The sequence below is a fragment of the Haliaeetus leucocephalus genome, unplaced genomic scaffold, assembly GCF_000737465.1.
Source record: "Haliaeetus leucocephalus isolate CR32 unplaced genomic scaffold, Haliaeetus_leucocephalus-4.0 Scaffold506, whole genome shotgun sequence".
Taxonomy (NCBI): domain Eukaryota; kingdom Metazoa; phylum Chordata; class Aves; order Accipitriformes; family Accipitridae; genus Haliaeetus; species Haliaeetus leucocephalus.
The window spans coordinates 2498905-2524033 of NW_010972942.1; the positions used below are offsets into that span (position 1 = coordinate 2498905).

General features: G+C 42.9%; 1 protein-coding gene across 2 annotated transcripts in view; it reads right to left on the reverse strand.

Moving 5' to 3' along the window:
- Positions 1 to 9884: 9884 nt before the first annotated feature.
- The window catches only part of STMN2 (stathmin 2), a 41531-nt gene continuing 26286 nt past the window's right edge, over positions 9885 to 25129 (reverse strand). Inside the window, exons 2-5 of one of the 2 annotated variants that reach the window (XM_010575863.1) lie at positions 24977 to 25072; positions 24167 to 24339; positions 14127 to 14318; positions 9885 to 11242 (exon numbers count right to left, since the gene is read on the reverse strand). In XM_010575863.1, coding sequence (XP_010574165.1) covers positions 11183 to 11242; positions 14127 to 14318; positions 24167 to 24339; positions 24977 to 25072 — 521 coding nt within the window. In that variant the 3' untranslated portion in view covers positions 9885 to 11182. Of the gene's footprint in view, positions 11243 to 14126; positions 14319 to 24166; positions 24369 to 24972; positions 25073 to 25129 lie in introns of those variants that run through there. The other variant, XM_010575862.1, reaches the window with a different exon arrangement.

Sequence of the window (25129 nt, forward strand, 5' to 3'; positions counted from 1 at the left end):
CAGAAAATATTAAGCAGTTTGTAGTAAGAGGGGGCGTCCTTTCTAAGACCTTCAGTAGCACTTGAGAGGTTCATGGATTCACATTCTTTTATGACTGCTGTACCAAATGAAGCCCCATGCCACGCACAGGCTTACTCAGAGGATGGGTAGCTTGTAATGGTACCTAGGGCAGTTGTCTGGAGGACTTGGGTCATGAGAGAGGCCCACTTAACTAAAGTAGGTAACATGTGAGTCATCCAAAGTGTGGGTGAGAAGATAAAATGAGAGAAGCTTTATTTCTGCTTTGAGTTGCCTTGAACTTAATACTATTTACAGCAACAGTGTCTATGCTCCCACAACTTTCCGAAGGCAGCTTAAAATCTGCCAGCAGCGGCCTGGGTGATTGCAGCTACCTGAACGCAGGATATTTTCACCAGAATCATGTACCTATCTGGCCTGCTGTTTGCAGGAGTGGCCATTCTGTGTCTTGCATGTGGCCACTGGTTCATGAGGAGGCCATTTCTGTGCAGGACTATAGACTGTTTCTCCTCTTCTGCATGAAGAATCCTCCTTGCTGGCCCCTTGTCAGAGGGTGGTTTTTTTCTGCAGCTTTTTTGATATTTATGTGAAAAGATTTTTATGATTCCATATGGAGTTGTTAATGCTTCATAGACTGTATTACTTTAGGAACATATTGTACCCAAAGCCTATGAATACAAGTAGTGAATGGTTTCTCCAGTAGCAGGCTGACTGTTGCACTTGCTATTGAAGTGCTACATGTGCAATTTCATAGTGGGCTTGTTCCTCAGATTTAAATTTAATAAAATATCAGCAGTTACTGACATGGTTACCTCTGTTGATGTATAGCAGCTACCTCATGCAATGCAATGAATACCATGAATATTCATAGTATCACCCACATACCCACTTCCTTTTGTCTTCCTAAAGTCACTCCATTGATGCAATTTATCTCCATCTCCAGGCATTTTCTCAGAAATAGGCCTCAAGATGGCGAGATTCATGAGTCTTACCTAATTCTGAGAAAATTGTGGAGTTGTTCCAACTCTTCTTTAGGCATTTTGGTAACTTAAATTCATAGTCTTTCTCTAAGGCCATCTGCTGAATAAAACTGCAACTGCTCTAGCTACTTGCAGCTGTCTTTTCAGCCAGCCCTTGTGTGGTCAAATATAATGGAGATAATTTCATTTTAAATTTCTGTTTGCTTTCTTTTAAGACCACTGTAAACATAGTGGTCATTTGAAGAACAATACTGTCTTCATAGTGATGCAAAGATGCAAAAGCATGTTCTAAGCCTTTTTCTTAGTGAGATAACATACACTGTGCAAAAGCTTTTCTGTGCTTTCAGTGAACTATAGCTTCAACTAAAGGGCTAGTGGAAAGAAAATAAGTCATTGTTAATGCCAGAATAATGAATAAATCACTGAGCAGAATAAGGAGAAACATCATGTTTTCCCATGTTACCCAAACCAAGAAAGATTAAGTTTACCGGTATAGCTATGCCAGGATTCACTATCAGAGTATTTGTGTTTGATTTCCACTGCAGAGAGGGAAAGCTCAATACTACATTCAGCAGAAATCAACGTACTGCTTAGAAACATAGTGTGTTTCTTTTTTATTCATTCATTTTTGTTTACACTCTAGATCTGTACATCATCCTATGCTAGGCGTAGGATTTCTGAGCTACAAAATGCATACAGAGCTCTTTAGCAAACTGGAATACTTAGTTGATTTCTTGGTTTTGTCCTGCCTTTAAGCCCATTGGAAAATAGTCTGAAACGTGGTGGAAAAAAGAAGAGATACAGGCTACAACTATGTGCTTTGTTCCCCTGGGAAGCAATTATCTTTGATTTAGAAACCTCTTGCTTTTCTCTCTTTGCCTGGAGAATCCATAGAAGGCTACAGGTAAAATAATAGTATCTGACTGCATGGTGTTCCCCTGTGTTACAGGACAGGGGAAAGCAGGGATCCCCTTCCAGTGTAGAGAATTATTCTCCTCCAAACTAAGAAAAATCTAATTTCTCTAGCAAAGGAGTAAAATAGGAAGACAAAAAAACATACCCTATATTACATTGGTCCAAATAAAAAGAGTGGAATTTTTCCAGTATTAAAACATAGAAAAAAATTCCAGTTTTCCATATAGTCTGAGACAGTGCTCCATGCTTACAGTAGTAAGCAGTAACTTCTCTGGGTGACCTGTGCTAGCTGGGAGGATTCCCATATGGCAGCTTTTCACCCCAGGGCAGAAGCTTTGAAAATATGAAGTGTGCATGGGTATCCATTTCCAGTGAGTGAGGAGAAGAGCCACTCCACTTCTGAGACCCTGGATGGAGAGAGACCTGCTCCTTAGGGGAAGGACTACTCTTTGGCTGGTGACTGCCAAGAACAGAAGCTGGCTTGTGCAGACCAGGAAGGCACATCTGCATGTCGCGCTGTTTTAACACCTCGGAGCATGTCTGTGAAAGCAGCCCGAGCCTCAAGAGTTACGCTGCTTAAACTGGGAAGAAACCGAATAATTTGGGAACATACAGACAAGCAAACTGTACTTTTGAGGCATGATTCTGCCTTCATGCTGGTGTTTGAATAGGGGGTGGGTGAGTAGGGTTCAGAGACTTGGGGAGCTGCTGGTCTGGAGGAAGGAAATAACTTTGTCCAGGAAATTTTCCTTCTTTGCCAACAAATTCAAAGTTTCTTGCCTCTCTCTCCTTTTTTGCAAGAACCGATGAGCTGCTTGAAGATGTAGCGGAGAGCAGACACCACTACCAGGTGAAATCGAACACCTGTGGGGCTCACAGTCACGAGCTGTTATGGATAGCAGAAGTTTCCATTGGCCTCAAGAAGTGATTAGATGTATTAATAAAAGAAAATGTGCATCAGGGATGTTAACCGTACTAAGTAATTCTTGCTCAGGCAGCTTCAGGAGTGCCTATTGTTGGAGGCTGCAGTGTTTTTATACTCATTTTCGAGCACCCGTTACTGCCCACCAGCAGCGGCCAAGGACTGGGCCAAATGGGTACTTGGTCTCACCCAGTGCAGTTGCTCTTGCAAGTGAAGGTTCAAAAGATGCAGAATTAATCAAATCTGCAAGACATCATTCATGCAGTTAGGTATTTGTTTAATTCAGAGGGAAGCAATAGGAGGAGTGTGGAAAAGCTTGTAAAGTCAGTCAATGCGTTGGGGAGCCTGGCTCAGAGGTACAGAACAAATCTGCAAGTCCTGCCCGCACCCTTCCCTTCCTATCTGCCTCTGGTGGAGGTCTCGGTGCTGGGGTGAGGTGGCCGAGTGGCTTTGACAGCCAACCTCAGCATCACGACAGTCGATTGGACTTACCCAATGCCTCCTGGAGGAGAGAAGGAATCAAATCCGCTTTAATACTCACAGAAACCCCCAAGGACTAACTGGGCGTTAGTAGAAAAAAGCCAGGAGGAGCCAGCTTGGCCACAGGAAGACTGGGGACCCATGGCATGGGAAGTCTTGACCAGAGGAACCTGCTGGGGTTGGGGAAAAAGAGCCAGAGTTTGGTGGAGGACAAAGCGCCAGCTCTGCCTTGACTCCGGGGTCTGCAGAGACCTGCGCAGCCGCGGTGGCTCTGCCGGCCCTCCGCACCGGCTGAGCCGAGCCAGCGGGGAGCTGGAGCCCGGGTAAGTGTGCTACGGCTGCTGAGCACTTGCACCGGCGTGTCCTGGGACTCCCAGCATGGAATTTTTTAGCTGGGGAGATCCTGTTTTCAAGCTGGCTGAGCTCAGCCAGCCCTGAGCCCAGGCCAGGGACCTTAGGGCTGTTTGGATACGTCCTTGCACATGTGCGGCAAGAGCCAGCAGATGCCTTGGGCAATGCAAAGCACTTTGTATAGCCAAGAGCGCTTGCTACATCTATGAGCACTAAACATGCCTCGGCATGGAGGCCAAATGGTGCAAACAGCCCGTGTCTCAGCAAACAATCTCCAGTGCCCAAGCAGCGCAGCTGCGTGCAGGCTGACTGGAAGGAACGTGGAACTCCCCAGCCCTGCCCGGGACCTGCCTGGCACAGCAGCAGCTTGCACTGGCCAAAAGTGAGCCTGGCAACACTAAACTTTGCATGTTCCAGAGCTCTGGAAGATGTCCAAATTATCAGCTTCTTGTTAAAATGATTAGGTAGAGAAGAATGATATTAGGTGGCTCTTTTATTTTCATTGTCTCCTTCTAGTCCTCCACTACTAGGTAGCTTTGAAAGAAAAAAATGTGCCCGCGGCCTTGATGTGGAGAGGCTGGCAACCTTGGATAACCATAAAAATAATGGGAAATAATGAGGAAGAATCTCTCTAAGTTCAATGTTGTAAGTTCCAGCTTGATTTGCTGATGAGCTGTATCAAAGCTATGGAGGTAGCCTCCTGAGAGAACAGAGTTGCCCGCCTGCTTTTAAAAGTCATCACGAATCCTTTCATGGAAAAATACTAACTTTTTTAAGACTAGCCCAAGCATTTGATTATTGCATAAAGCAGGAGGGTAAAAATGCACTGAAAATAAAAAAGTAGTATAATTTCTACAGCCAGCTCTAATATGGAGCCATCAGCTGGCCGGGACACGCAGATCATGCCCAAGGCTGACGGCCTGCTGTGAGCTGGGGAGCACAGGGACACACACCCACGCAGCGGTGTCAGGGCTGGAGAGCGCCTTGGATGGCTCCAGAGTGCAGCTCCCAGGACGCCCTGTGATGCCACGCACAGCACACCTTCCCACAGGACCCCTCCTGAGGTCCCAGGGACGGGGGGGGCTCACAGCAGAAGCGGCACCCCCAGCTTTGCCCTTCTCCTCCCCCCAGCTCGGGTGCAGCTGCGGATTTTCTGCGGTCTCCCAGTGGCAGCCGGCAGCCTCCTCCTTCCCTGCGCTGCCTGGGGGATGTCTTCTCCTTCCCCTTGAGCTCCGCTGTGGGCTGTGGCCGCATAGGCAGGCACCCAAGCTGACATACCAGGCTGGAGTGGGTCAGGCTCCCTCCAGCATTGGCAGGGTGTCCTAGGAGCATGGCACAAGGAAAACTGAGCGGGCCCTTCATGGGGACATTTAAAGGTCTAACAGAAACTGTTAATTCGGGCGCAGGCTGTGTTTTGTGAGCGACGAGCTGTGCTGCTTCCAAACCTGTCCCTGGAGGCAGAAGATACGCATTTATCCGGTGCTGCTCCCAAGCTAATACCTATGTCAGGGATAATCTGCAATCCAGGCAACCCGTTCCTGGTTCATTGAGAGCTGTTCATACACCACTGCCCTCCACCATTTTTTTCATCATTTGCAAATGTGTAAGTGTAAAACGCAGTGCAGGAAGGGGTGTCCCAGCGGTTGAGTCTGGTTGCTTCTGCTTTGAGCATCACCCTTTCCTAGCCTGCTCGAAATCCAGCTGAACAGCAGTGAGGTTCTCCTGCCTCCATCCAGCACACAGGAGAGCTGGTTCAGACTGTCTAGAATTAGAACCAGCTCCTAAACTGCAGACTAATGGAACAGCTAATTCTAACCTGTTTATTTGCATGACTACCTTATCCTTTAGCTTATATGCAATGCCTGCCCAGCGCTGCATTCTTAAGGAAATGTAGCAAAAGTAATGAATTTTGCCCAAGGAAAAAGTACTATCTTTTATGTTGCATATAAAACTAAATCCAGATTTTAGGGCAAATACAGAACATCAATCTCCACAAAGCAGGATTTCAGCATAGTGCACAGCTTGACAGGCTTTTTAAAATAAAATTTACCATTTGTAGTTGCCTGTTAAATAATCAGAGCTTGCCCTCTTCTGGTCACAAGCAGTTGTACATGGGGGGGGTTTGCAAACTGTGAGCCTGCGGAAATTATTATCTAAAAGACTCCTTGGAAAATTGCGTATTTTAAGAGTTAATGTTTTAAAAATGTATTTTATTATGGTGTACTTGTTTTTCAAAGTTTGTTTAGAAAATCTGTTGCAACTATACTAGCTAAAAGAAATTTAAATTGTAGCTCGGCTGTTTTCTTATATCACACTTGTCCGGGCTTTATCTTGGATAATACCTTTCATGTCCTCCATCTTCAGGAGCTGCCCAGGAGCTTCCTTTTCTGGGACCCATTTGACCAAAGCCAACCTGTTACAATAGGAAGACATTTTCCAGCAGCTATTTACTGCCACCCAAAAGAAAGGAAGCATGGCATCACATTGAAAAAGGTGAGTGTTTCCCTAAGTAAATTATCAATTATATGCATTCCTATGGTCTTTGTGGACATTTGAATAGAAAAAGGAACGTCCATTGATTTCCCCAGAGGAAAAGTTAAAGCTCAGCTGCTATCAGAGCATCGGCATGACACTGAACTTATGAACGGCTGAAGCACAGGCATTTTATTGTACCTTGGAGGACCCCCTAATCCATGGGAGTCCATAGCATACTCTGGTTTCTGCTGCTCACAGAGCTATGGGTTACATTTACATATATACTGTAGGCTGGATTTTAAGCTCTTCTGTCTTGGGCCCTAGTTCTAAGTACTGGGGTGGGGGTGGAGAAAGAGTTCAGTGTTTTTCACGGGTGACCATCCTCTCTCCTTTGCTGGGAGTTGAAATCTACATTTCAAATCTGAGAGTTGTTTCATGGTTCTTTTAGACCCTGATCTGCTGGTGGTTTTTTATGCTAGCTTTTCTTACTTTTCCCTCTACTTCTGATGTTGCTTTTAACATGTCCTTGGTCTTTCTTCTGAGCTGGCCGCTGTGTATTATCTGTTGCTTTCTAGTAATGTTTGAAGTTTCAGAAATGCAGATATTCTCATAGTCATGAGAGTTTCTGATGGTGGTGGTGCAACAGTTGTAATTCTGGCTGCTTCTTGTTCCACACAAAAATATCAGCCCTTTTTGGTCTCACAGCTATTTGTGGTCGTGCCGCTCATGTTACAACGGAGTTAAACCTGCAAATGTCTGAACTCAGTCTTCAGATTTCAGAGCCACCATCCACCTTACATGAAGACTTAGTGTGAACTGTGCAGCAGACTAAATGGGTATACTTCAGAGGAAATCCTTACAATCCCTGGTCTATTTAGAGATGAGCTCCATTAATAGGACCGACCACTGCATGGCACTCTTGCACCAGCATCACTGCGGCACCAGCCCTGGGGCATGGGAAAGATTATTTTAAATTCTCCCATTAATAGCCCTTCTGCTGAGTGAATGGCTGCTTCCTTCCACTGCTGAAATATGCTCAGGATGGGGCATGTGCTGCAAGATGTCAGTAGGGCCTGCCTTTTCCTGTGCAATCCTCTCTTCTCTCCACCAAAAACCTGATGAGAGGGTTTGATTCGGCATGATGGGATCTGGCAACAGTTGGATGAGAAAGAAGGTGTTCGTTCGTGCTGCTCTAAACGTAGGTTTTAAATGCCATGTCCCTCTGCTTCTGGGAGATGAGAGAGAAGTACTTCTCTTCTCTGTATGGTTTAAGGTGCTGCGAGTAAAGCTCTTTGCTACACTGATCACATCTGAAAGGCAGACGCCTCGGTGCCTGTGTGCATAGGATGTTGCTGTAGATCTGTGACGTGTTTGGGGATTGTGGAGTGAAGGAACAGACAGACTTTGCTATTTGGCTATAGAAGGGTTAGGATTTTGTTCCAGTCATTCAAAAAAACCACCTCCCCCTGGCAGGAAGCGTGATAACAAAGGGAAAAAAAGGCATTGTTTTCAAGTTCTGGGTCAGTGGTGGGTTTAAACCCTACATCCAAGCCTCCTGACTTTGGAAATATTTGACTTGGTTTGAGCATAAATTTTGTGGCTTCAGTAGGACCACGTGAGCTGAGACAGTTTTGGATCTTTCCTGCTTGATTACCGGGGCAGTCTCCTCATGGCAGCCTTGACATAACTGATGGGTTAACTAATAGGAAACCGAGCCCTCCCCGCGGAGGCCACAGGTCAGAATTGCCTTTCTCAATGTGCTGCACAGCTCTGCCCTGCTGCTGAGCCGCTGTAAATCTCCATGGGAGGAGGGAGCATCTGCCTCGTACAATGCCAGAGCTCCAGGCTCCCTCCTGAACTGCGGGAGGTTTCAGGCAGCCTACATAAAAAAATGCTCTGCATTGCTGCATCAGCTGCTCACAGCTCACGGCATGTAGTTGGGCATCTACAGCTAATCAAAGAAGCAGCCTAACTTTTTTTATCTAAAGGTCCTGAGCACTCTGCTTGACGTTGAATTAAAAAAAACCACCTGAGATATTTCAAGTAGCCAGAATGGTAATACTTTAAAAATGGTTGTTTTGAATATTTTATTACTTTTCAAGGAGATCCTTAATCTGTAACTCCACATGAGAGACCCATGGAACCAATACACTTTTGCTAGCACAAGCAGGAAGGAGCTAGGAAGGCAGTACTAAAGCACAATATGAGGAACTAATATAAGGAATCAGGAGTAATACAACGAAATGTCCACGCTGCAGCTCTCCAGGTATTTCTTTTTGCTGCTATAGATTAAATATGCAGTGTATCTGCAAACAGGCTTTCAAAATGTAGTTATACCTTAATAAAATGAAGGCCAGACCCATGACTGTTAAAAGGTCCAAGCGAACTGCAGCAGAGCATGGGTTCTGACATGGGCCTACAGTGCTCACACTGCCTTGTTCTTCGCTCATTGCCCTGGTGCGGTCTTGGTCCCTGTTGAGAAGCATTTCCCAGGCAATTCTGGGGTCTGTGCTGGGGTGAGCATGTGCCGGGGACCATCCCAACAGGCACTTTGAATGTGGACACCCTCATTTGTGGGGGAAGAGAGTTTAGCCCCATGGAGGCAAGGCAGGCTGCCCTGCTTGGCCTCAGCACCAGAGATGTGTCCTTGGCCTGTTCTCCGAGCAAGCATAGCCACCAGGACAAACAGGAGAAGGGCTGGAAGCATGACCAGAGCTTGTTAAGTCAATGCACAGGGAAAACTGTAAGTGACTTGCCGTTGGGAAACGAAACCAAAATCCAGGAGCCCTCCAACCAAGATCATGGACCTTAAACTGAAATATAAACTTGACTGAATGACCTTTTTCACTGGGGCTTAAAGCAACATACAAAATTTGAAGGCTTGGTGACATTGAAGCTCACGACATCCAGATTCAAAGTTTGCTGTCTGGGTTCTCTGCCAGGTTTACTTCTCCTAATTTTGCCAGAAAGACAAGGAATTTAGGCAAGGAAACCCAGCTGCCATAACAAGGTGGAGTACTTTCACTCTGTGGTACAGAGCTCACTGCACGCAGAAGAGCTTGCAGCCTTGCGCCCGGATCAGCTTCTGCTGCTTTTTGACTGTGGGCCAAGTCTTCCAGGGACACAGCTTGGCTCCGACTGTTGCAGATCTGGAGCCATCTCTCCAAAAGAGCAAGTAAATGATGCCACTTTCATGACTTCAAATCAGAAAACTCAATCACCTGTCCAGTTCTAAACGGGATCCGATCCAATTTTGTATCTCAGCTCTGCAGCTCAGCAGCTTCCCTAGCTATTTGGTGTTTTTCAATAAATCCTGTAAATTAATCCCTTTTACCCTGAAAATCAGTGTGTTGAGAGCCAGAATCTTGCTGCAGCTATTCAGGTATGTACCCAGGTTACATTATTCACTTTTCTTTCCCCAAATTTCTTTTTTTCTCCCCCCAATATTGAGACAGGATTAAGGTTTGCATGTGCATGTACGTGTAGCTAGTTCTCTTTTTTAATAAACTCAGTGCTAGAGGTCACATTTATAGGCTTAGTTTATATGGTAATCTTTAAAAACAACCAGCCTAAGCACTGGAAAACACATAGCAGGGGTCAGTCCCGTATTAGCAGAGAAATAGGCTTGGTTTATTAATACGTCTTATCTAAGACTCATTTCCATGCTTTTATGACTACATTAGGTTTTCACCTCACATGGGCACATGTCAGAGAAGTACTGGAGCGAGAGAAGAGACAAGCCCTTTTTCAGTTCACAGAACCCCAATTCTTTATTAATCACAGCTTGCTCACAATGACATACAGGAAAATAGCACTAATGAAGAGTAGAATATGCAGGCAGCAACCTCCAGGGGGGTAGGGACAACTTCAAAACTGCAGCTATTTTGGGGATGATGTGTTAGGTTTGGTGATACTGTACTTGGCACAAGCACCCTGTCTAGTCATTCCTCCTGCTTCAGCCCTCTTATTCCTAGATGTCTGTCACTAGGTAGGGTTGGCTAACACTGAAGAGTAAAGGTCATGACAAATGGAAGTCAGCAGTGTCAAAAAAAAGGTAACAACTGGCTCATGGGTTCCAGGTGAAATATTCGGTAGCTTCTTGTACTATTGCACATGTAATGTGGTAGCATCAGGTAAGTATCATAGATCATGGCACCTACAGATAAAGCCACTTGATGCTATCTATTAGTTGCTCCATCAATAAATTTTCAGGTGGTGAATTAAGCTCACTTTACAATTAGCATTTGTATGGCTGTTTGGCATCATCCAGAATTTGTCATAGCTTGATGGTTACGATGTGCCTCTTAAATTTGCCTCAGACTGATCCCACTTGCTTTCATTCTGTTGCACAGCTGTATTTGTTGCCTCTCGCCTCAAAAACCAGAAGCAACAAGTACTGCACGTGGCAATTTAACCTCAATTGTATAGCACACTACAGAGTCCTGTAGCGTTAAGTTGCATTTGAAGAAACTACGTTTTAAGAGCCTTTTGTCTTGGACAGCTGAATGTGAAATCACAATACCTGTGATCTAGTCACTGTTTCAACAAAGCTTATTGATGGCAAAGCAGTCTAGTTTATTAGGCAATGACTGGTCTCTAGCACCATAGAACTACTACTGACCTCGTGGTGGGTTGGAATGAAAGTCGCAGGGAATGGAATTAGACGTGAGGTGCTTCAAATGAACAGACCCAGCAAATTCAACCGAGTGGAAATAGACAACATCAGAAGCCTGTTACAGGACATGTAAGATTATGAAATAACTTGCATAATGCAATACTTGTATTTTTTAACAAAAATGTAAGTATTTACAAAATAAGATCCAAGTTTTTTAAACATCAAGCAAATCATTCTGCAAAGAGACCGCACTGGTTTTGTTTTTATTTTTGTTTCTTTTTTAAAGTTTTTTATTGAGTTCTTGATTTTTATTTTTTTTTTAAACCATGTCATACATTTCCCATACTGATATCGCATGATCCATAATAATATAGGCGGGGGGAGTTTACTAATGGTGGGGATGGGTCACATCCACCATTGCTGTTTTCAGCCAGACAGTTCCACCTGGAGCTCCTTGTTTCTACGGACCTCTGCAGCATGCCTCTCCTGGAAAACATCAAGAAAGGAAAAATCAAATCTCTTTCTCATTCCGCCTGCCCAGGGATGCTCCTGATGACAACCCATGTATGTTGTGCATTTGATGCTTGTGCCAAACTTGTTTCACAGCACAACCATCTTTAAAGGATGCAACTCAGGAGAGGTGTCATCCACCAGACCAGCCTGAGGCCAGTTCAGTGCTTACATTCCACTTCTGCTCTGGAGCTCAGTCTTTTATTTGATATGCCCTTATAATCCTCAGCACCTCACAGAGTTTCATTTTAAAGTTCCACATTGAGAGGTGCTGCTTGCAGCTATATAAGATGTGCCATGTGCTCACATTTGCCCTTTGAATTCCTAGATGTTAAACTAAATCTAGGGAAGGATGAGTGGGCTTGAATTAATTGCTTGCACACTGTATGCAGAAGAAGTGTTAGTTACTGTGTTATCTGTAGTATTTAGGAACCATAAATAAAGGTCCAAGAATTTAGTTCCACCAAGATGTGTCAATCCGAACATCTCAAACACCCCCTTAGACTGAATGATGAAGCTAGTTGTCCTCTCCATTCTTTCTCTGGCTCTGATGGAGAAGGGACAATGTTACCAAAGGTCAATGCTGAGCCCTTCTGTCTACTTTCAGCCATGTTGTCTTCCCTTTTACAAAAGCAGTCATAATTAATTTAGACTTATTTGAGCCACTGTATATTCAGATACTTCCATGGAAATAGGCCTGTGGTCAGGAACAACAGCTGTCAAATGAATTTAGGAACGTTCTACTTAGGGTGTTTATAAAACTATTGTTTTTGGCAGCTTCTGGGTTTTAGAGTTTTTGGTTTATGTCTCTCTCCTTTCAACTGTCAAACTATCAGACTTCTACCTCTTATGTCTGATCACTGAAAAAACCCCCAGACAACCAAATTACAAGCACTACAGAAGTCACCACAGAAGCAAACATCCATCCCTAGCTGACTTCAGTTTAAGGCATTCTCTAGGTATCTCCATGCATTAGAGGGTCTTCTATGGTAAAAAATTCACAGAAGACAACAGTTATCTTTTTATTGTCTGAGTTGGGCTATGGATCACAGGCCAAGACAGCTTATTGCACCAAATGAACCTGTAAATCACAGTTCTTATAAGATCCGTAATTGTGAATGCTAGATTTCATAAGGTACTCGTTCCTCGGGGCTTCTATTAACTGCAGTATACAGAAGTTATCTTTGATTGCAGGAACTTCTAGATACCAATACCTCATGGTGTCCACAGTTCTGTGTAACTTTTGAAGATTTGGACCCAGATATCCCACTTATTCTTTTCCTGCATATTCAGGGTTCGCTTTTGTGTTGCCCAAACTGTATAGTCATGCAATTTTTAATTACCAGTCTGTACAAATGTTCCCAAATGAGTTATTGTCATCTTTAGTCAGAAGCTTTCTTTGGATTTCATGCCCATATGCTATCATATTGGTGTGGCAACGGGGTCTAACAGTCTGTTAACATTAACCTAGGACAGAGGGATGCTTCAGCTGTCCTTCCCATTTCCTTTTGGACCTCAAGGATGGCTAATTGGCTTTTCCCTTTGTTTTCATAAGCTTTGGGACATGTGCCTGCAAACTAATCCATTGCAAAAACGTCAAGTAATCTGGGTACAGTTCCTAAGCTCAAGAACCATCCCCTTTGTGCAGTTACTTGTAATGTCATCCTTTGGTTTCTGTCGTTCTTTCCTACTCTCCGAGACTTTTGTCTCTATCAAAGAAGCAGAGGTGCTTATGCAGAAGATCTAACTGAAAATCACTGAGAGCTATTTTCTTTCTGTTAGTCAATTTACTAACATATTAGAAAGTTCATCATTGAGGAAACGAGTCATCACTCATGCAGATCTAATTAATTTTTTCTTAACACTTCTAAATCTTAATTCGCATGTTTACCTCTCTTGTGTGGATGGGTTGTTTTGAAGAAGGGCATACTTGGTCCTGCATGGTGGGGTTTGTGATTTACCTGTTTTCTCTGGCTGTACCAAAGATCTCCAAAACAAAACTTACTCTCTTTTAGCTGCAAGACTTATGGAAGAACAGACCCCTTTGATGCATAGGAAAGATTTTTTTCCCCATATTTTTTCGTCTTTCTCCTCTGAAAAACCAAGAACTACAGACATAGGACAATTGTTTGATTTGATGAACGACTTTTCTTAAAAGCCGAAATCTAAACACAAGTGACACTTCATTCGTTCACAGCACTTCTTAAAAGCTAGAAAATCAGCCTTTCTCTGGAAAGGGTCCAGCCATGAATGTTAAGGACCTGGAGCACCTCTCAGTCTCTCCTATGAGGAAAGGCTGAGAGACCTGGGACTGTTCAGCCTGGAGAAGAGAAGGCTCAGCAGGATCTCACCAATGCCTATAAATACCTGAAGGGAGGGTGCAAAGAGGACAGAGCCAGGCTCTTGTCAGTGGTGCCCAGCGCCAGGACCAGAGGCAATGGGCACACACTGAAACACGGGGGGTTCCCTCTGAACATCAGGAAACGCTTTTTCACTGTGAGGGTGACTGAGCACTGACACAGGTTGCCCAGGAATGCTGTGGAGTCTCCATCCGTGGAGATACTCAAAAGCCGTCTGGACTCGGTCCTGGGCAACTGGCTCTAGGGGGCTGGGGACCCCTAGGGGGGTTGGACCAGATGACTTCCAGAGGTCCCTTCCAACCTCAACCATCCTGTGATTGTGTGATTATAGACATTCAATCTTTTACAAAAATGAGTGGTGGTTTAGATAGCCATCAGGGGCTCTGACTTAAAAATCGCTCATGTGTAGCAACCGAGATAAGGGCTACCCACAACATCTCTTCAGAACATTGATTAGATTTTTCTCTCTAGTCTAAGGTGAGGAGTGATGGTGTGGTTACCTTCTCTTGGAGACGTTCAATAAGAGCAGCTAAATTAGCTTCACGGTTTTCTTTGATCTGTTCCATTTTCAGTATCAGCTTTTCCTCTGCCATTTTGCTGAAGTTATTGTTCTCCTCCAAAGCTTTTTGAAGCACTTCTCGCTCATGTTCTCTCTTCTCTGCCAGATGTTTCAGCACCTGGGCCTCCTGGGACTGGAAACAGAGAGACGCACAGCTGTAAAGAAATACTCATGCGGAGCAAAGTAACCCCCATCAGGCCACAGTTCACTGAGTTCAGAAACTGCATAAAGTTTGTTGCTTTGTTGTTATACGCATTGCCTGGAAAGGTCACTTCTGTGTATAAACCAGATTATCTTCAGTAACAGCGGCTTATAGGCGCTGGCTAAATGTGGGGTACATGCCTGAGGCAGCAGCAGAGAAGTGGCCGAAGCACTTCACGAGAAATGCTGTCATGTGTTACTGCCCTGGGCTGCCTTGGTTACTGCAGCTGTTGCTCAACCTCTGACAGCTGCAGTCTTTTAGCTATGAGCATTTTATTTGTAGAGATAGGGGACTGGGGGTTGAAGGTATGTACAGTGTTAAAAGGGAGGTTGCCGACACAGGAGAGGTGCATCTTTTGCCTAGGTTGGACTATCCTTTTAAAGTACTTGAATAGTTAGTAACAGGCTTTGAAGTTTACTGTTGTGAAAGACAGACAGAATCAATTCAGACAATGTTTTTTTCCCATGATATTTATGTTTGGCTTCATCTCACTGGTGAGGAAAGGAAAAAATGGGTTTATTCTGTGGAAAATAACAAAAAAAGCTATTTTTAGTTAAAAGTTCAAATTTTGCAAGGAAGATGAAAACTGCAGCTGGGGGTTAAATGGATGCATCCTATGCGCAATACTGTGTTATTCTTCTTTGTAAACGCATTGCTCAGAAGCATCAGCTTTGTTATTTATCTTAAATCAAATTACTAACATGAAACCACTAATCCTAGGAGAGAAGCCAAAGCACTTGCAGCATTGGACCTATCCTCCAGGCAAGTCTAGTCGAAAAGACAGTATGTTTCAGAGGGGTTATTTGGAAATGATGAATAACATTGTACGCTTTTGGATAAAATAAATTAGAGGGAGCATGAGAAGCAAACAGAAAACGGGGAATGAAATATGGCTCTGGGAAGCTAAGTGCGTATTTCAGTGCAGATCACAGTGCACTGTTGCCATTGTTATCCACAAAAATGAATTAGTTTAAGACCTAAATTAAGGGCTTTAACCAATAATTACAATTAGCGGTAATGAATCCTATTAAATTCTGTTGCGTGGCTTTAAATGGAGTGAAAAAGGCTGCAATTCTTTTACATGAGCGAGATCCAGCTAGGAGGAGAAAACAAGTATTTTAACGAAGGTTAAGATACACATAAAGCCAAATGCACTGATAAGGCAAATTAAGCAGATTCTAGAAAATGCTGCAAAAGCCAGGCAGAACATCTTGCAGCAAGACACTGGAGTAAAACATATCTGGCTTTGAAAGGTTGTAATGGCTTGCCTGAGATCAGAGGAAAGAGCTACTTTCATCCATCTTGGCCACTTAATGTATCTGCTTTCACCTCTGGCCTGGTTGCAGTAAAGGGCTCATTTCTCAAACTGTGATCCCTGGAGCACTTGCGGATGGAAACGGTCTACTGAAATGGCTGGTACCTTACAAAGGCTCTTCCTGGCTCTCACCTCCACTGTAGCGTATGCTGAACATGAAGTAGCAGAGCAAACATTTTTCAGATCTTTGGCTCAGAGAAATAACCGCTCTGCAGGCCGAAAGATGTTGCAAATGGGAACAAAATGACCCCAGAGAGATGCAGCCAAAAGCAGAGGGAGTTTCACTGGTGGAGAATGGAAGGAGGATGAGCGAAAGGGAAGAAGAGCTGGGCAAAGAAGGAATTTTGTAGACTAACTGAAAAATCATAGAAGCCCCATAAGTTTAACAAAACCACCAATAATTTCAATAATAATATAATAAAAATAAGTTATTTTGAAGCACAATATTTGATTTCAGATACTTAGCATTTAAGATTTATTTAACTGTAGGCTATTTCAAAATGAAAAAAAGTTATTTTGAAAGATTTGGTACAACATAAAACTGAAATAATTGAACATCTTCATCCATTTTTGGACGAACTTGGGTGGCTCAGTTTGACCAGTGCGTGTGAAGTTGTTCTGCATTTTCTGTTTAATTTAGTATTCAATGGCAACCTTTCATCTACTTTTGGAAAAGTTATTGTCATTAAATTTTGGTTGCTGCTGATACGAATTTTGTGAACCCTTTGCTTAAGTGATCTAAAAGTAACTTTGATAATCTCAGTATCTATTCCCCTTCCTATTGGGAATTTGAATAGAAAAGGGACTATGATACCAATTGTAATTTCCTTCCCCATGAAATGTTTAAGAAGTGACTTGTTAATTTGAAAGGCTAACATTTCATGGTGTTTACATATGTATATATAATGTGTTATAAAATCAAACCTTTGCAGATTTGGAAAACAGACATTTCCAAGGACATAGCCAGGGCCTGTAGAGATGCTATAATACAAAGTAAGATTTGGACTGTGCCTATAACCAGCATTTTTTTAAAAGAGCCTTGGCTTTCAACAGGAGGTAGCAAAATGCCTTTGAGACTTTGGGGCACTTGCCCATTTTTCAGGATTTGTTTTCTTCCATTCAAACCCTTTGCCTTCTGGAACTACTTCTTATTATCATAAATCCAGGAAAACAGTGAAAAATTAAGAGTTCCATGTCAAAGCACACACAGTTCTGGAGGCTACACTAGAAGACAACACATTAAAAAATAATTTGTCCACTAATGCATGATAATGAAGAAAATCCTTATACTCTAATTCAGTATTTACCGGATGCAAATTGTGTTGGCAGCAGTAAGAGTCTGAATGAAAGCTAAACCAGGGCTCAGAAAGTGACTGCACACCTCTAATGCGATTTTCCTTTACGATATGCCTTAAATGGCATTCCTTTTCCTCAGTCAAAATGTTCAAGGTACCCAGGACTGGTTCAAAACAAAGGGACCCCCCCCTCTCCACCACAGAACATCCATGGGGTAGAGTCTCATTTAGACTGACATCCCTCTTCTAATGCTGTTGTATGCCAGCTGTGAGTCTGCCTGTTTCCCTGGTGTTCAGACCATTTTTTAAATCCCCTTATGACAATTTTGGAAAGCAGTTGGTATGTTTTTGTACTGGATTGTCAAACGATTTTCTGTTTCCAACACGTTTGGCAGAAAAACTTGGCCACCCTGTCTGTTCAAAGTCTACTACACATCCAGAAATGGGTAGATGAATGACCCCAGATACCTAGCGGGGCTGGGATTAATAGACTCCCTTTGTTGTTTGTGTTGGCTTTTAACTGCTGTGTTTGGACTCCCACGGTCTTGATACAGGATTCCAACATACGTAGGAAGTTTTTATTCCAAGTTTATTTTCAACATTGTATTGTTTGAAGTGCTGGAAAGGGTATTTTCAAATCCTTGATAGTCCATGTTCTAACATACTTGTAATTGGCTTACGGTAAGTGCTTCTTGTATAGTTGTTGTGAGAAAATCAGTAAAAAAGGCTGGAAATGGGATGAAAGATAAAGATTAATAAGGAGACAAAAGTATGAAATGGTGGAGAAAGAAACAAGCAGTACTCAAGGGGGAATATCCAGAAGACTCTTCTTAAATATAACAAGGCATAATCAACGCAGCTACAGCTGCAGCATCTAATGCTCGATGTGGAGGAATAAAAATGTTGCAAAACATTCCTGGTACAGATACCTACAAATGTACTGCTGTGCTAAAAAGATGGCTAATGCAGGCAAACTCCTATGATGTTCAAGTCATATTTCTAAAAGATCATGTGCACCCTCAGTTTGCAGAGATGACTGCCTCAAAAGGAAATCCACATCTCATACTTAGCCGGCCAGAGACAGATGCAGACAACTAAACACTCCCTTCATGAGCAAAATTATTTATGGGAACTGGCTTTGGAGATACATGTATTTTTTAATTATTACTCACAGGAAGAAAATTCTACTTATCTGAGTAACAGGTGCTTTATTTTCTCACATTTATCTATTTTTCTTTGACATGTACATACAAATATTGAAGTAATTTATGCAGAGATAAAATTACAGGATTACTTTTAAGCAAGAAAGGGGCTCAGACAACTGCTTTTAAACTGGAAATTTCAGCTTGTATGCATTCACCTTAGTTACCAGGATCCTTACTTACTAGGATGTATGAGGCGTGCTACCGGTCATGAGAGCTCCACTTTCATAACACATTCATTCACTGGCTGGATTTTTTAAAATTCAATTGTTCAGCAGAAGCTGCATTAACCGTGGAATTCTTCAGTGTTTTATGTATTTAAGAGATGCTATTAATGGAGCAGAATGTGAAGACAGGATTAAAGGCTCCTACTGCAATGTAAATGCCAAGGTGAAGCCTAGGCATTAACCAGAAGGAAATGGTGACTTGAAATAGCGATGTTTTCAGGGGAAGGAATTGAGGTCGAGATTTTCCCACATAAAAGCAAGGGAATGGACTCGAGTTAGACCTCATTCATGGCACTGGCTTCTTCAAATCTCTGCACGGTTACATCCTATTCTTCACTGGGAATACTACTATTTGTACTACATTAGCACCTGTTCTGGCTTTTGTGAGAACTCACTGTCCCAGGGAGTGTGCAAATACACAGGGAGAGGCAGTTCCTCTCCCAAAGCAAGGACAGTCTAAAGAGACACAAAGAAGAGGCGGATGCTCCTGCGAAGAAGTGAAATGGCCGTACCGCACGAGAGTCAGAAACATCTAAGCTGTAACCGTAGGTGAAGTCCTGCTTCTACTGAAACTAGATGGTGCAAAATTTTGCTTGAATTTAGATGAGGGTCTTTTTTTTTTGTCCAGTCTGCCAAGGGACCGTTGGGCCAGGGCTACTAAGAACGTGAAGAAGAGTAAAAAAAAAAAAAAAAAAGAGTCCACCCATGATGTGATTCAAGAAAACTCTCTCTTCCTCAACTGGCACAAAATTCCTGCTCTGAGGGTTCACCCATGGGGGTGAACAAGGCATGTTGGAGGGATGCAAGAGGTACCGCCTGAGCCCTCTGTCTGATGCTCCCCTACCTGCTGATGAGGCATTTTGTGATCTGCTGCAGTTTGAGGCCTGGCTTTTTAAGGTTAATGAAGATCAATGTCAAGTTTTTCTTATGATCGTTCATTAACAGCAAAGCCCATGGTAGACTGTGGGGACAAGCTTTGCCAGCACTGGGATGCAATCTGCCTCTGCTCATGACTCCATGTGCTCCAAGACAGACCCTGGTGTCTCACACCAAACCCTCTCCTAGCTGGTAGCAAACATCTTCCTGCAGGCACATATTCCATAGGCTTACGCTTTTTGGATGAGGAACTGTGAAGTGGCTTGCAGTTTTTGCTATCTTTTGTAAACATTAGGGGTTAAGCACCATGTATGGAAATGCTACGGTGTAAATCAAAGTGCAGCAGAAACACCCAGTTCTGGTGCTGATTCCACACATATTACTGGGACTTTACATGGAAAAGCACTTCCCGCTGTATTCCACCTCTGCACGAGCACAGCCGAGGGCCAGCAGGAACAGAAAGGGAGATCAGTAGATGGGCAACACGGGAGGCAAATGTCTTGGGCAGTGCCTGTCGTCCCTCCCAGCCTGCTCACTTACAGATTTGGTGGGAAACAAAGGAGGAGAGCAGGAATGAGTTGGAAGAAGCGAGCAAGCCCCACTTTTGCCAGGGAAGGTGCCGATCCCTTCTCTGCTCCTCCTCTTGCCTGGAGTGGCAGTTTTGTAGGTCCCATGCAATGTCTAGGAGGAAGCATTTGTCCCCCAGCTCCGCTGCCTTCCCTGCCTTGGTGAAGCCTTTTCCCCCAACAGCCTGCTGACCCGTGTGGCAAAGCACGGGTGGCTTTTTCAGTGCCAAAGGAGAGATTAATCAAGAGTATTAAGAAGTGCCTCTGGGCAGGCTGTGGGGCTGGCTCAAAGGGGCAGCGAGTTGGGTGCTGAAGCCCAACGCAGAGTGCGGCCGTGATGCTGGCAGAGACGCCCCGAGCTGACTGCCTGCTGCGGGGAGCACAGCGAGCCTTGCCCAGGCGAGGCTGCTCGGGGGGCTTATCTCGCAGCATTTCATAGTAATGGTATTAAAAACTCATGTAGCTGTAAGTCTACATCCAACAGTATGAAAGTTAAAAAAATATGACTGTTCTCCTGCATTCTTTGTAGTGCTAAGCTCTAAGGACAAGCCGGATTCAATTTCATCCCAATACAAAGCCATTAAAAGGATTTAATTACATACAATTTCTCTCCCATAATCCAAAGTCTTGTAGAAATGTGCGTTCCTTTAGTGTTTCATTTTTATGCTAGTATGTTGAACATGGGCAATAAAGATATATAATTCAACATATGGCTCTTGAAGTCTGTACATCAAGGGTAATAACAACTGAACATTCAAGGCCAACAGGTGAAAATTGATAAAGGTTAAAGATTCTGTAAGAACTAAACTTCTGCTGCATACAATGTCACTGTGTTCTAATTTCTTAAGTGAGAAGGATGAAAAGATCTTTCTGATTATCCACCAAGGTGGAAAAATATAGCACACATATGGCAAAAAAATAATGGGATAATAACGACATGCTGTAAAGAGGATTCTATAAATGGAAAGGACAAATTTATAACTAGCCCAAATGGGTCTCACTGTGTGGCGCAAAAGGAAAAAATGCCTCAGGTGAAACTCTCAATTTGGTCTGAGAGTATGAGGTCATGACTGTCAAGTGAGGTAGAGAAAAAGGAGGAGAAAAGGAAAGAGCCCTGTAGAACCTTATAAAGGAATAAACAAGAATGATAAACAGGAAACAGCATAAGCAGGAGACTGCTGAAGACCATGTGTTGCTGTAGATGTTCTCATGAGTTTGAAAATTTATTAATGAACATTGTCTAATTAACAGAGCAGAACCTAATTCCTAAACAGTGTGAAATCAATTAGTATTTTTTCTGAAAAGGCAATTCTCATCCATTAGTTATACTTGATTTTAATTAGAACTGTGCTGGAAGGACACGATCTAGAATGGTCATGCCTGACAGCTGTTGTTCATAGCCTGAAAAGTATGGTAACAACTGCCATGCTGGTTGTCAGAAAAAGTCTGCTTGGTTTGTCTAGCAGCAGAAAGTGGAAGATGCTTAGGGAAAGTGTAGATGAAGTTGAGCAAATCTGCCTGGTCCTTTCCTTGAGATAGATAGATAGATAGATAGATAGAGCTTCCTAGCTTTCAGCAGTCACCAAGTTACATATTTTCTGAGCCAGAGATTGCATTCACATAATCGTTTCCTACAAGGTAGTGCTCTATGAATTTTGCTATTATCTTTTTGAAATAAATAATATTTTAATAATCTCTAAATAGTCTGTGATAACAAATATAGCTCAATTAAACAATACATGAAAAGGTGATTCTCTCTCTCTGTTTTGAAGTTGCTGCCTGGTGATTTCATTGAATGTTTCTTCCCCTTTGGATTCTGTGAAACAGAATATAATTGTTCCTGTTCATCTTCTCATTACCATTCATGACTGTAGACTTCTATCTTATCTTTCATCTGTCATCTCTTTCCAAACTGAAAAGTGGACTATTTAATTTATCTTCTTATGGAAGATTATCTATTCCTCTGATTGCTTTTTTATCCTTCTCTGCACTATACTCTTTTTCAGGACAAAAAATGAAGGCAATAGTTGAGATGTGAGAGCACCAGGGATTTTAACAGTGATATAATGAAGTTTTTTGCTCTGTTCTTTGTTCCTTTCTCAGCAATTTCTGCTGCAATGCTAATGTGGAGGATCTTGTCTATTAAAATAACTCAGTTATATGTTCATTCAAAATGAATATAGTACCAAGGGGAAGAAATGGCAGGTGTCTGTACTGCTATCACTGATTGCCAGTTTATTGCGTAATAAGTTTTTCTTTAGGAAGAAATGAACAGTAATGGAATCAATGAAATGAAATCTCTGGAACATTCAATTTATATTTCCCACTAAGTATATGCATAATATCAGGCTTCTTAATTGCTGCCATTTCATTCTGTGTCCATATCTTTACTTGAGTATTTGTACTCGGTACAGAGGCACTTCGCAGATTGAGTCCTTGGGGCATATCATCTTTGGGTGGGCAGGTGCTAGTGCAAATGCATATTCCTTTCACATACAGTCATGTCCTTTTACTGAAACAAATACTCTGGCAGAAGTATTTCTTTGAAAGAAGCAATAGTGCTAATGTGTGTGCATTAGAAGCATACAGTCTTGTGTTAGCAAGGCAGCAAAAATGGCAACTGTGGCAACACTTCAGTGTTCATCTACGTGAATTGTTCAAATTAGTGAGTTCCAGAACAGTCAGGTTTCACTGCAAATCAAATCTGAGGGCCAGGTTTTAAGCACTTGTCAGTAATCCAGATCTACTGACTTCAGTGCACTCACATCTCACCATACACCAGTGTAATCACTCCATTGGTTTTTTTGGAAGAGACCCTGATCTGGTCTGACAGGGGGGAAAGGAGAATGGAGCTGCTTTTGTTGGAGCTGCTCCATGTGCTGTCTGTGGCATATCTGTTGTCCCTGGTCTTCTGTATACATTTTTGTCCGTATCTGGAAAGATTCTGTAAACGTCAGTTTTAGTAACAAATCACACTGTTTAAGAGATAAATGAAAGGCTTAGAGACATCTAAGCTTGTTTCATTTTCAGATACCCTCTACCAGGGACTCCATGAGCAGGTGGAAGGTTTCTAACTCCAATTTAGCTGGTGCAAGCAGATTTGCCACAAAATAACTTTGATCACCTGCTTGAAGGACACAGGAAGTCCTTCTATGGCTCTTGAGGCTTCTCTGGCTTCTGTGGCTCTCCTTTTGTGCCATAGCAAAAAGAAACATGAATTAAGCAGGACAATATATTACCACATCTTGAGTTTTCTGTGGTCATTGCAGCCAGCCATGACTTTCCTGAAATAGTGCAACACAGCATAAACACTGGGCCCATGCAGAACACTGCTGATTTCCAGACTGGCAATTCAGGCTGGCTATGGTGAGTGTGTCCTTGGCTTCGCCTGTCATCCCCCAACTTACCTGACCTTGAATTTGGCCTTTTATCTTCTGCAAAAAAAAAGCTATCTGGGCTAGCTCTGACTTAGAGCAAACAAAGACCTCTTCAACACATCAGTCATGATGAAAGCCAAAGAAACAGTTAATGTGGACTTCCTGCTGTATGCACCCTGCATTCGTGCTAACCTTTGTGAAGAAGGTGCAACAACCCTTCCAAACCCTGTGTGGCAAAACTTCTTGATTATGAAACAGGGTTTTAACATTATGGGTAAGGTCATAAAGAAGGGAAGACTTAGTCTGTAGATAACCCTACAAGGCCAACTTCCAGCACTATTGAGACTGACTGCTAGAAATGCCTCTCTTAGTAGCTGGACTATGCGTAGCGTCTTCATTCAAGCGTGTGGTGAACGATTCAGAATGCTCTTTATTCAGCGCTGACATGCCTTCATACTGCAAAAATAAGGCATTTTAGCTGCCTCTGGCAGGCCTTGTCAGTAATTTCCATGGGCGCTACAAGGAGTCAAGATCCGGCAGCCCAGACAGCAGCTGTTTGAATTGCACATCCATCTCTTAAACTTAAGACACCAGAAGAATTGCACTGGTTTTCAGCAACTATTACAGATGCTCTGAATGAATCACTCACTCACACTCACACAATAAGCATGCATATTTGAACCCACTTGGGCCTCCTGTCCAAAGCTATCTGTATTTTCTGACGCATACTTCCCAAGCATCAAAACCAGTGAGGTTTGTTTGCAAGCTGCTGAAAGAAAATAAACTCATTTGTTCATTCAAACATGTTAATAATTTTTGTCCATGAAGGCCACTGTGGGTTAGTGATGGCAATGGAAACTTGGCTGTTATTCTGTACACTAAGTCAGGTCTAATTACTAGCATTTTTTTAAGGAAAGATACCTTTCTCCTCTCCTCTGCAGCCTCCAGCTTTTTCTGGATCTCCTCGAGAGAGAGTTCTTTCTTCTTTGGAGAAGCTAAAGTTCGTGGTGCTTCTGAGACCGGAGAAGGCGGCTTTAGGATCAGTTCAAAGGCCTGGCCCGAGGCACGTTTGTTGATTTGTTTCACTTCCATGTCTGCACAATAAAGTGAGAAATGGTAAGCCCTTCAATACCTCAGTGGTATTGAGGAGAGAAGCAGCACAGATGTTAGTGTGGGATCAGAAGTACAGACAAAAGATTTAGGATTTTTGCCTTGGGCATTCCAAATGCAATGGCAGATTATGGGCTGAAAACTGTTCTCAGGAGAAGTACATTCCATTTTATCTGTAATAGCTTAATTATACCTTAATCTCATAAAGATAAAAATTTACAGCAGTTTTGGAAGCTTATTGGTGTTCTGTGTCATTTCACACCTCCTGTGAGCAATGCCCAAGCTGATTAATTTTTTAAGCTTGCTTTCATCTTTTCTTGGTCTCCTTGGGAATTATGTCAGCTGTGAAGAGCTGTAATTCTCAAATGGGTAGTAGGAAAAGTACAGCTCAGTATGAGAGGGCTAGCTTTATGAGTTTAGTTAGTTGCTATTAGGAACAATATCCAGCATCATGGGTAATACACAATCAGTAGATAGTAATAGCCCAAAGCAGCAAATAAATTGTTACATCAGCAAAATATCCACTGACTAACACTATGGACTGGGATGGTGAAGTGAGTCATTTCCCAGCACTAGCACATTATCTGACCTGCAGGACGATTTCCAGTGAAAGCCACTCACCATCATATTTATAGATGTTCATGTTGCGAGGTTCCGGGTAAAAACAGGAGCAGATCAGAGAGAGCATGGACAGCTCCTTCATCTTTTCCTTGTAAGCTGAAATGAGAGATCTTGTTAGCATGCTTCACTTCCCCAGCTCCTCCTTAGTGAACC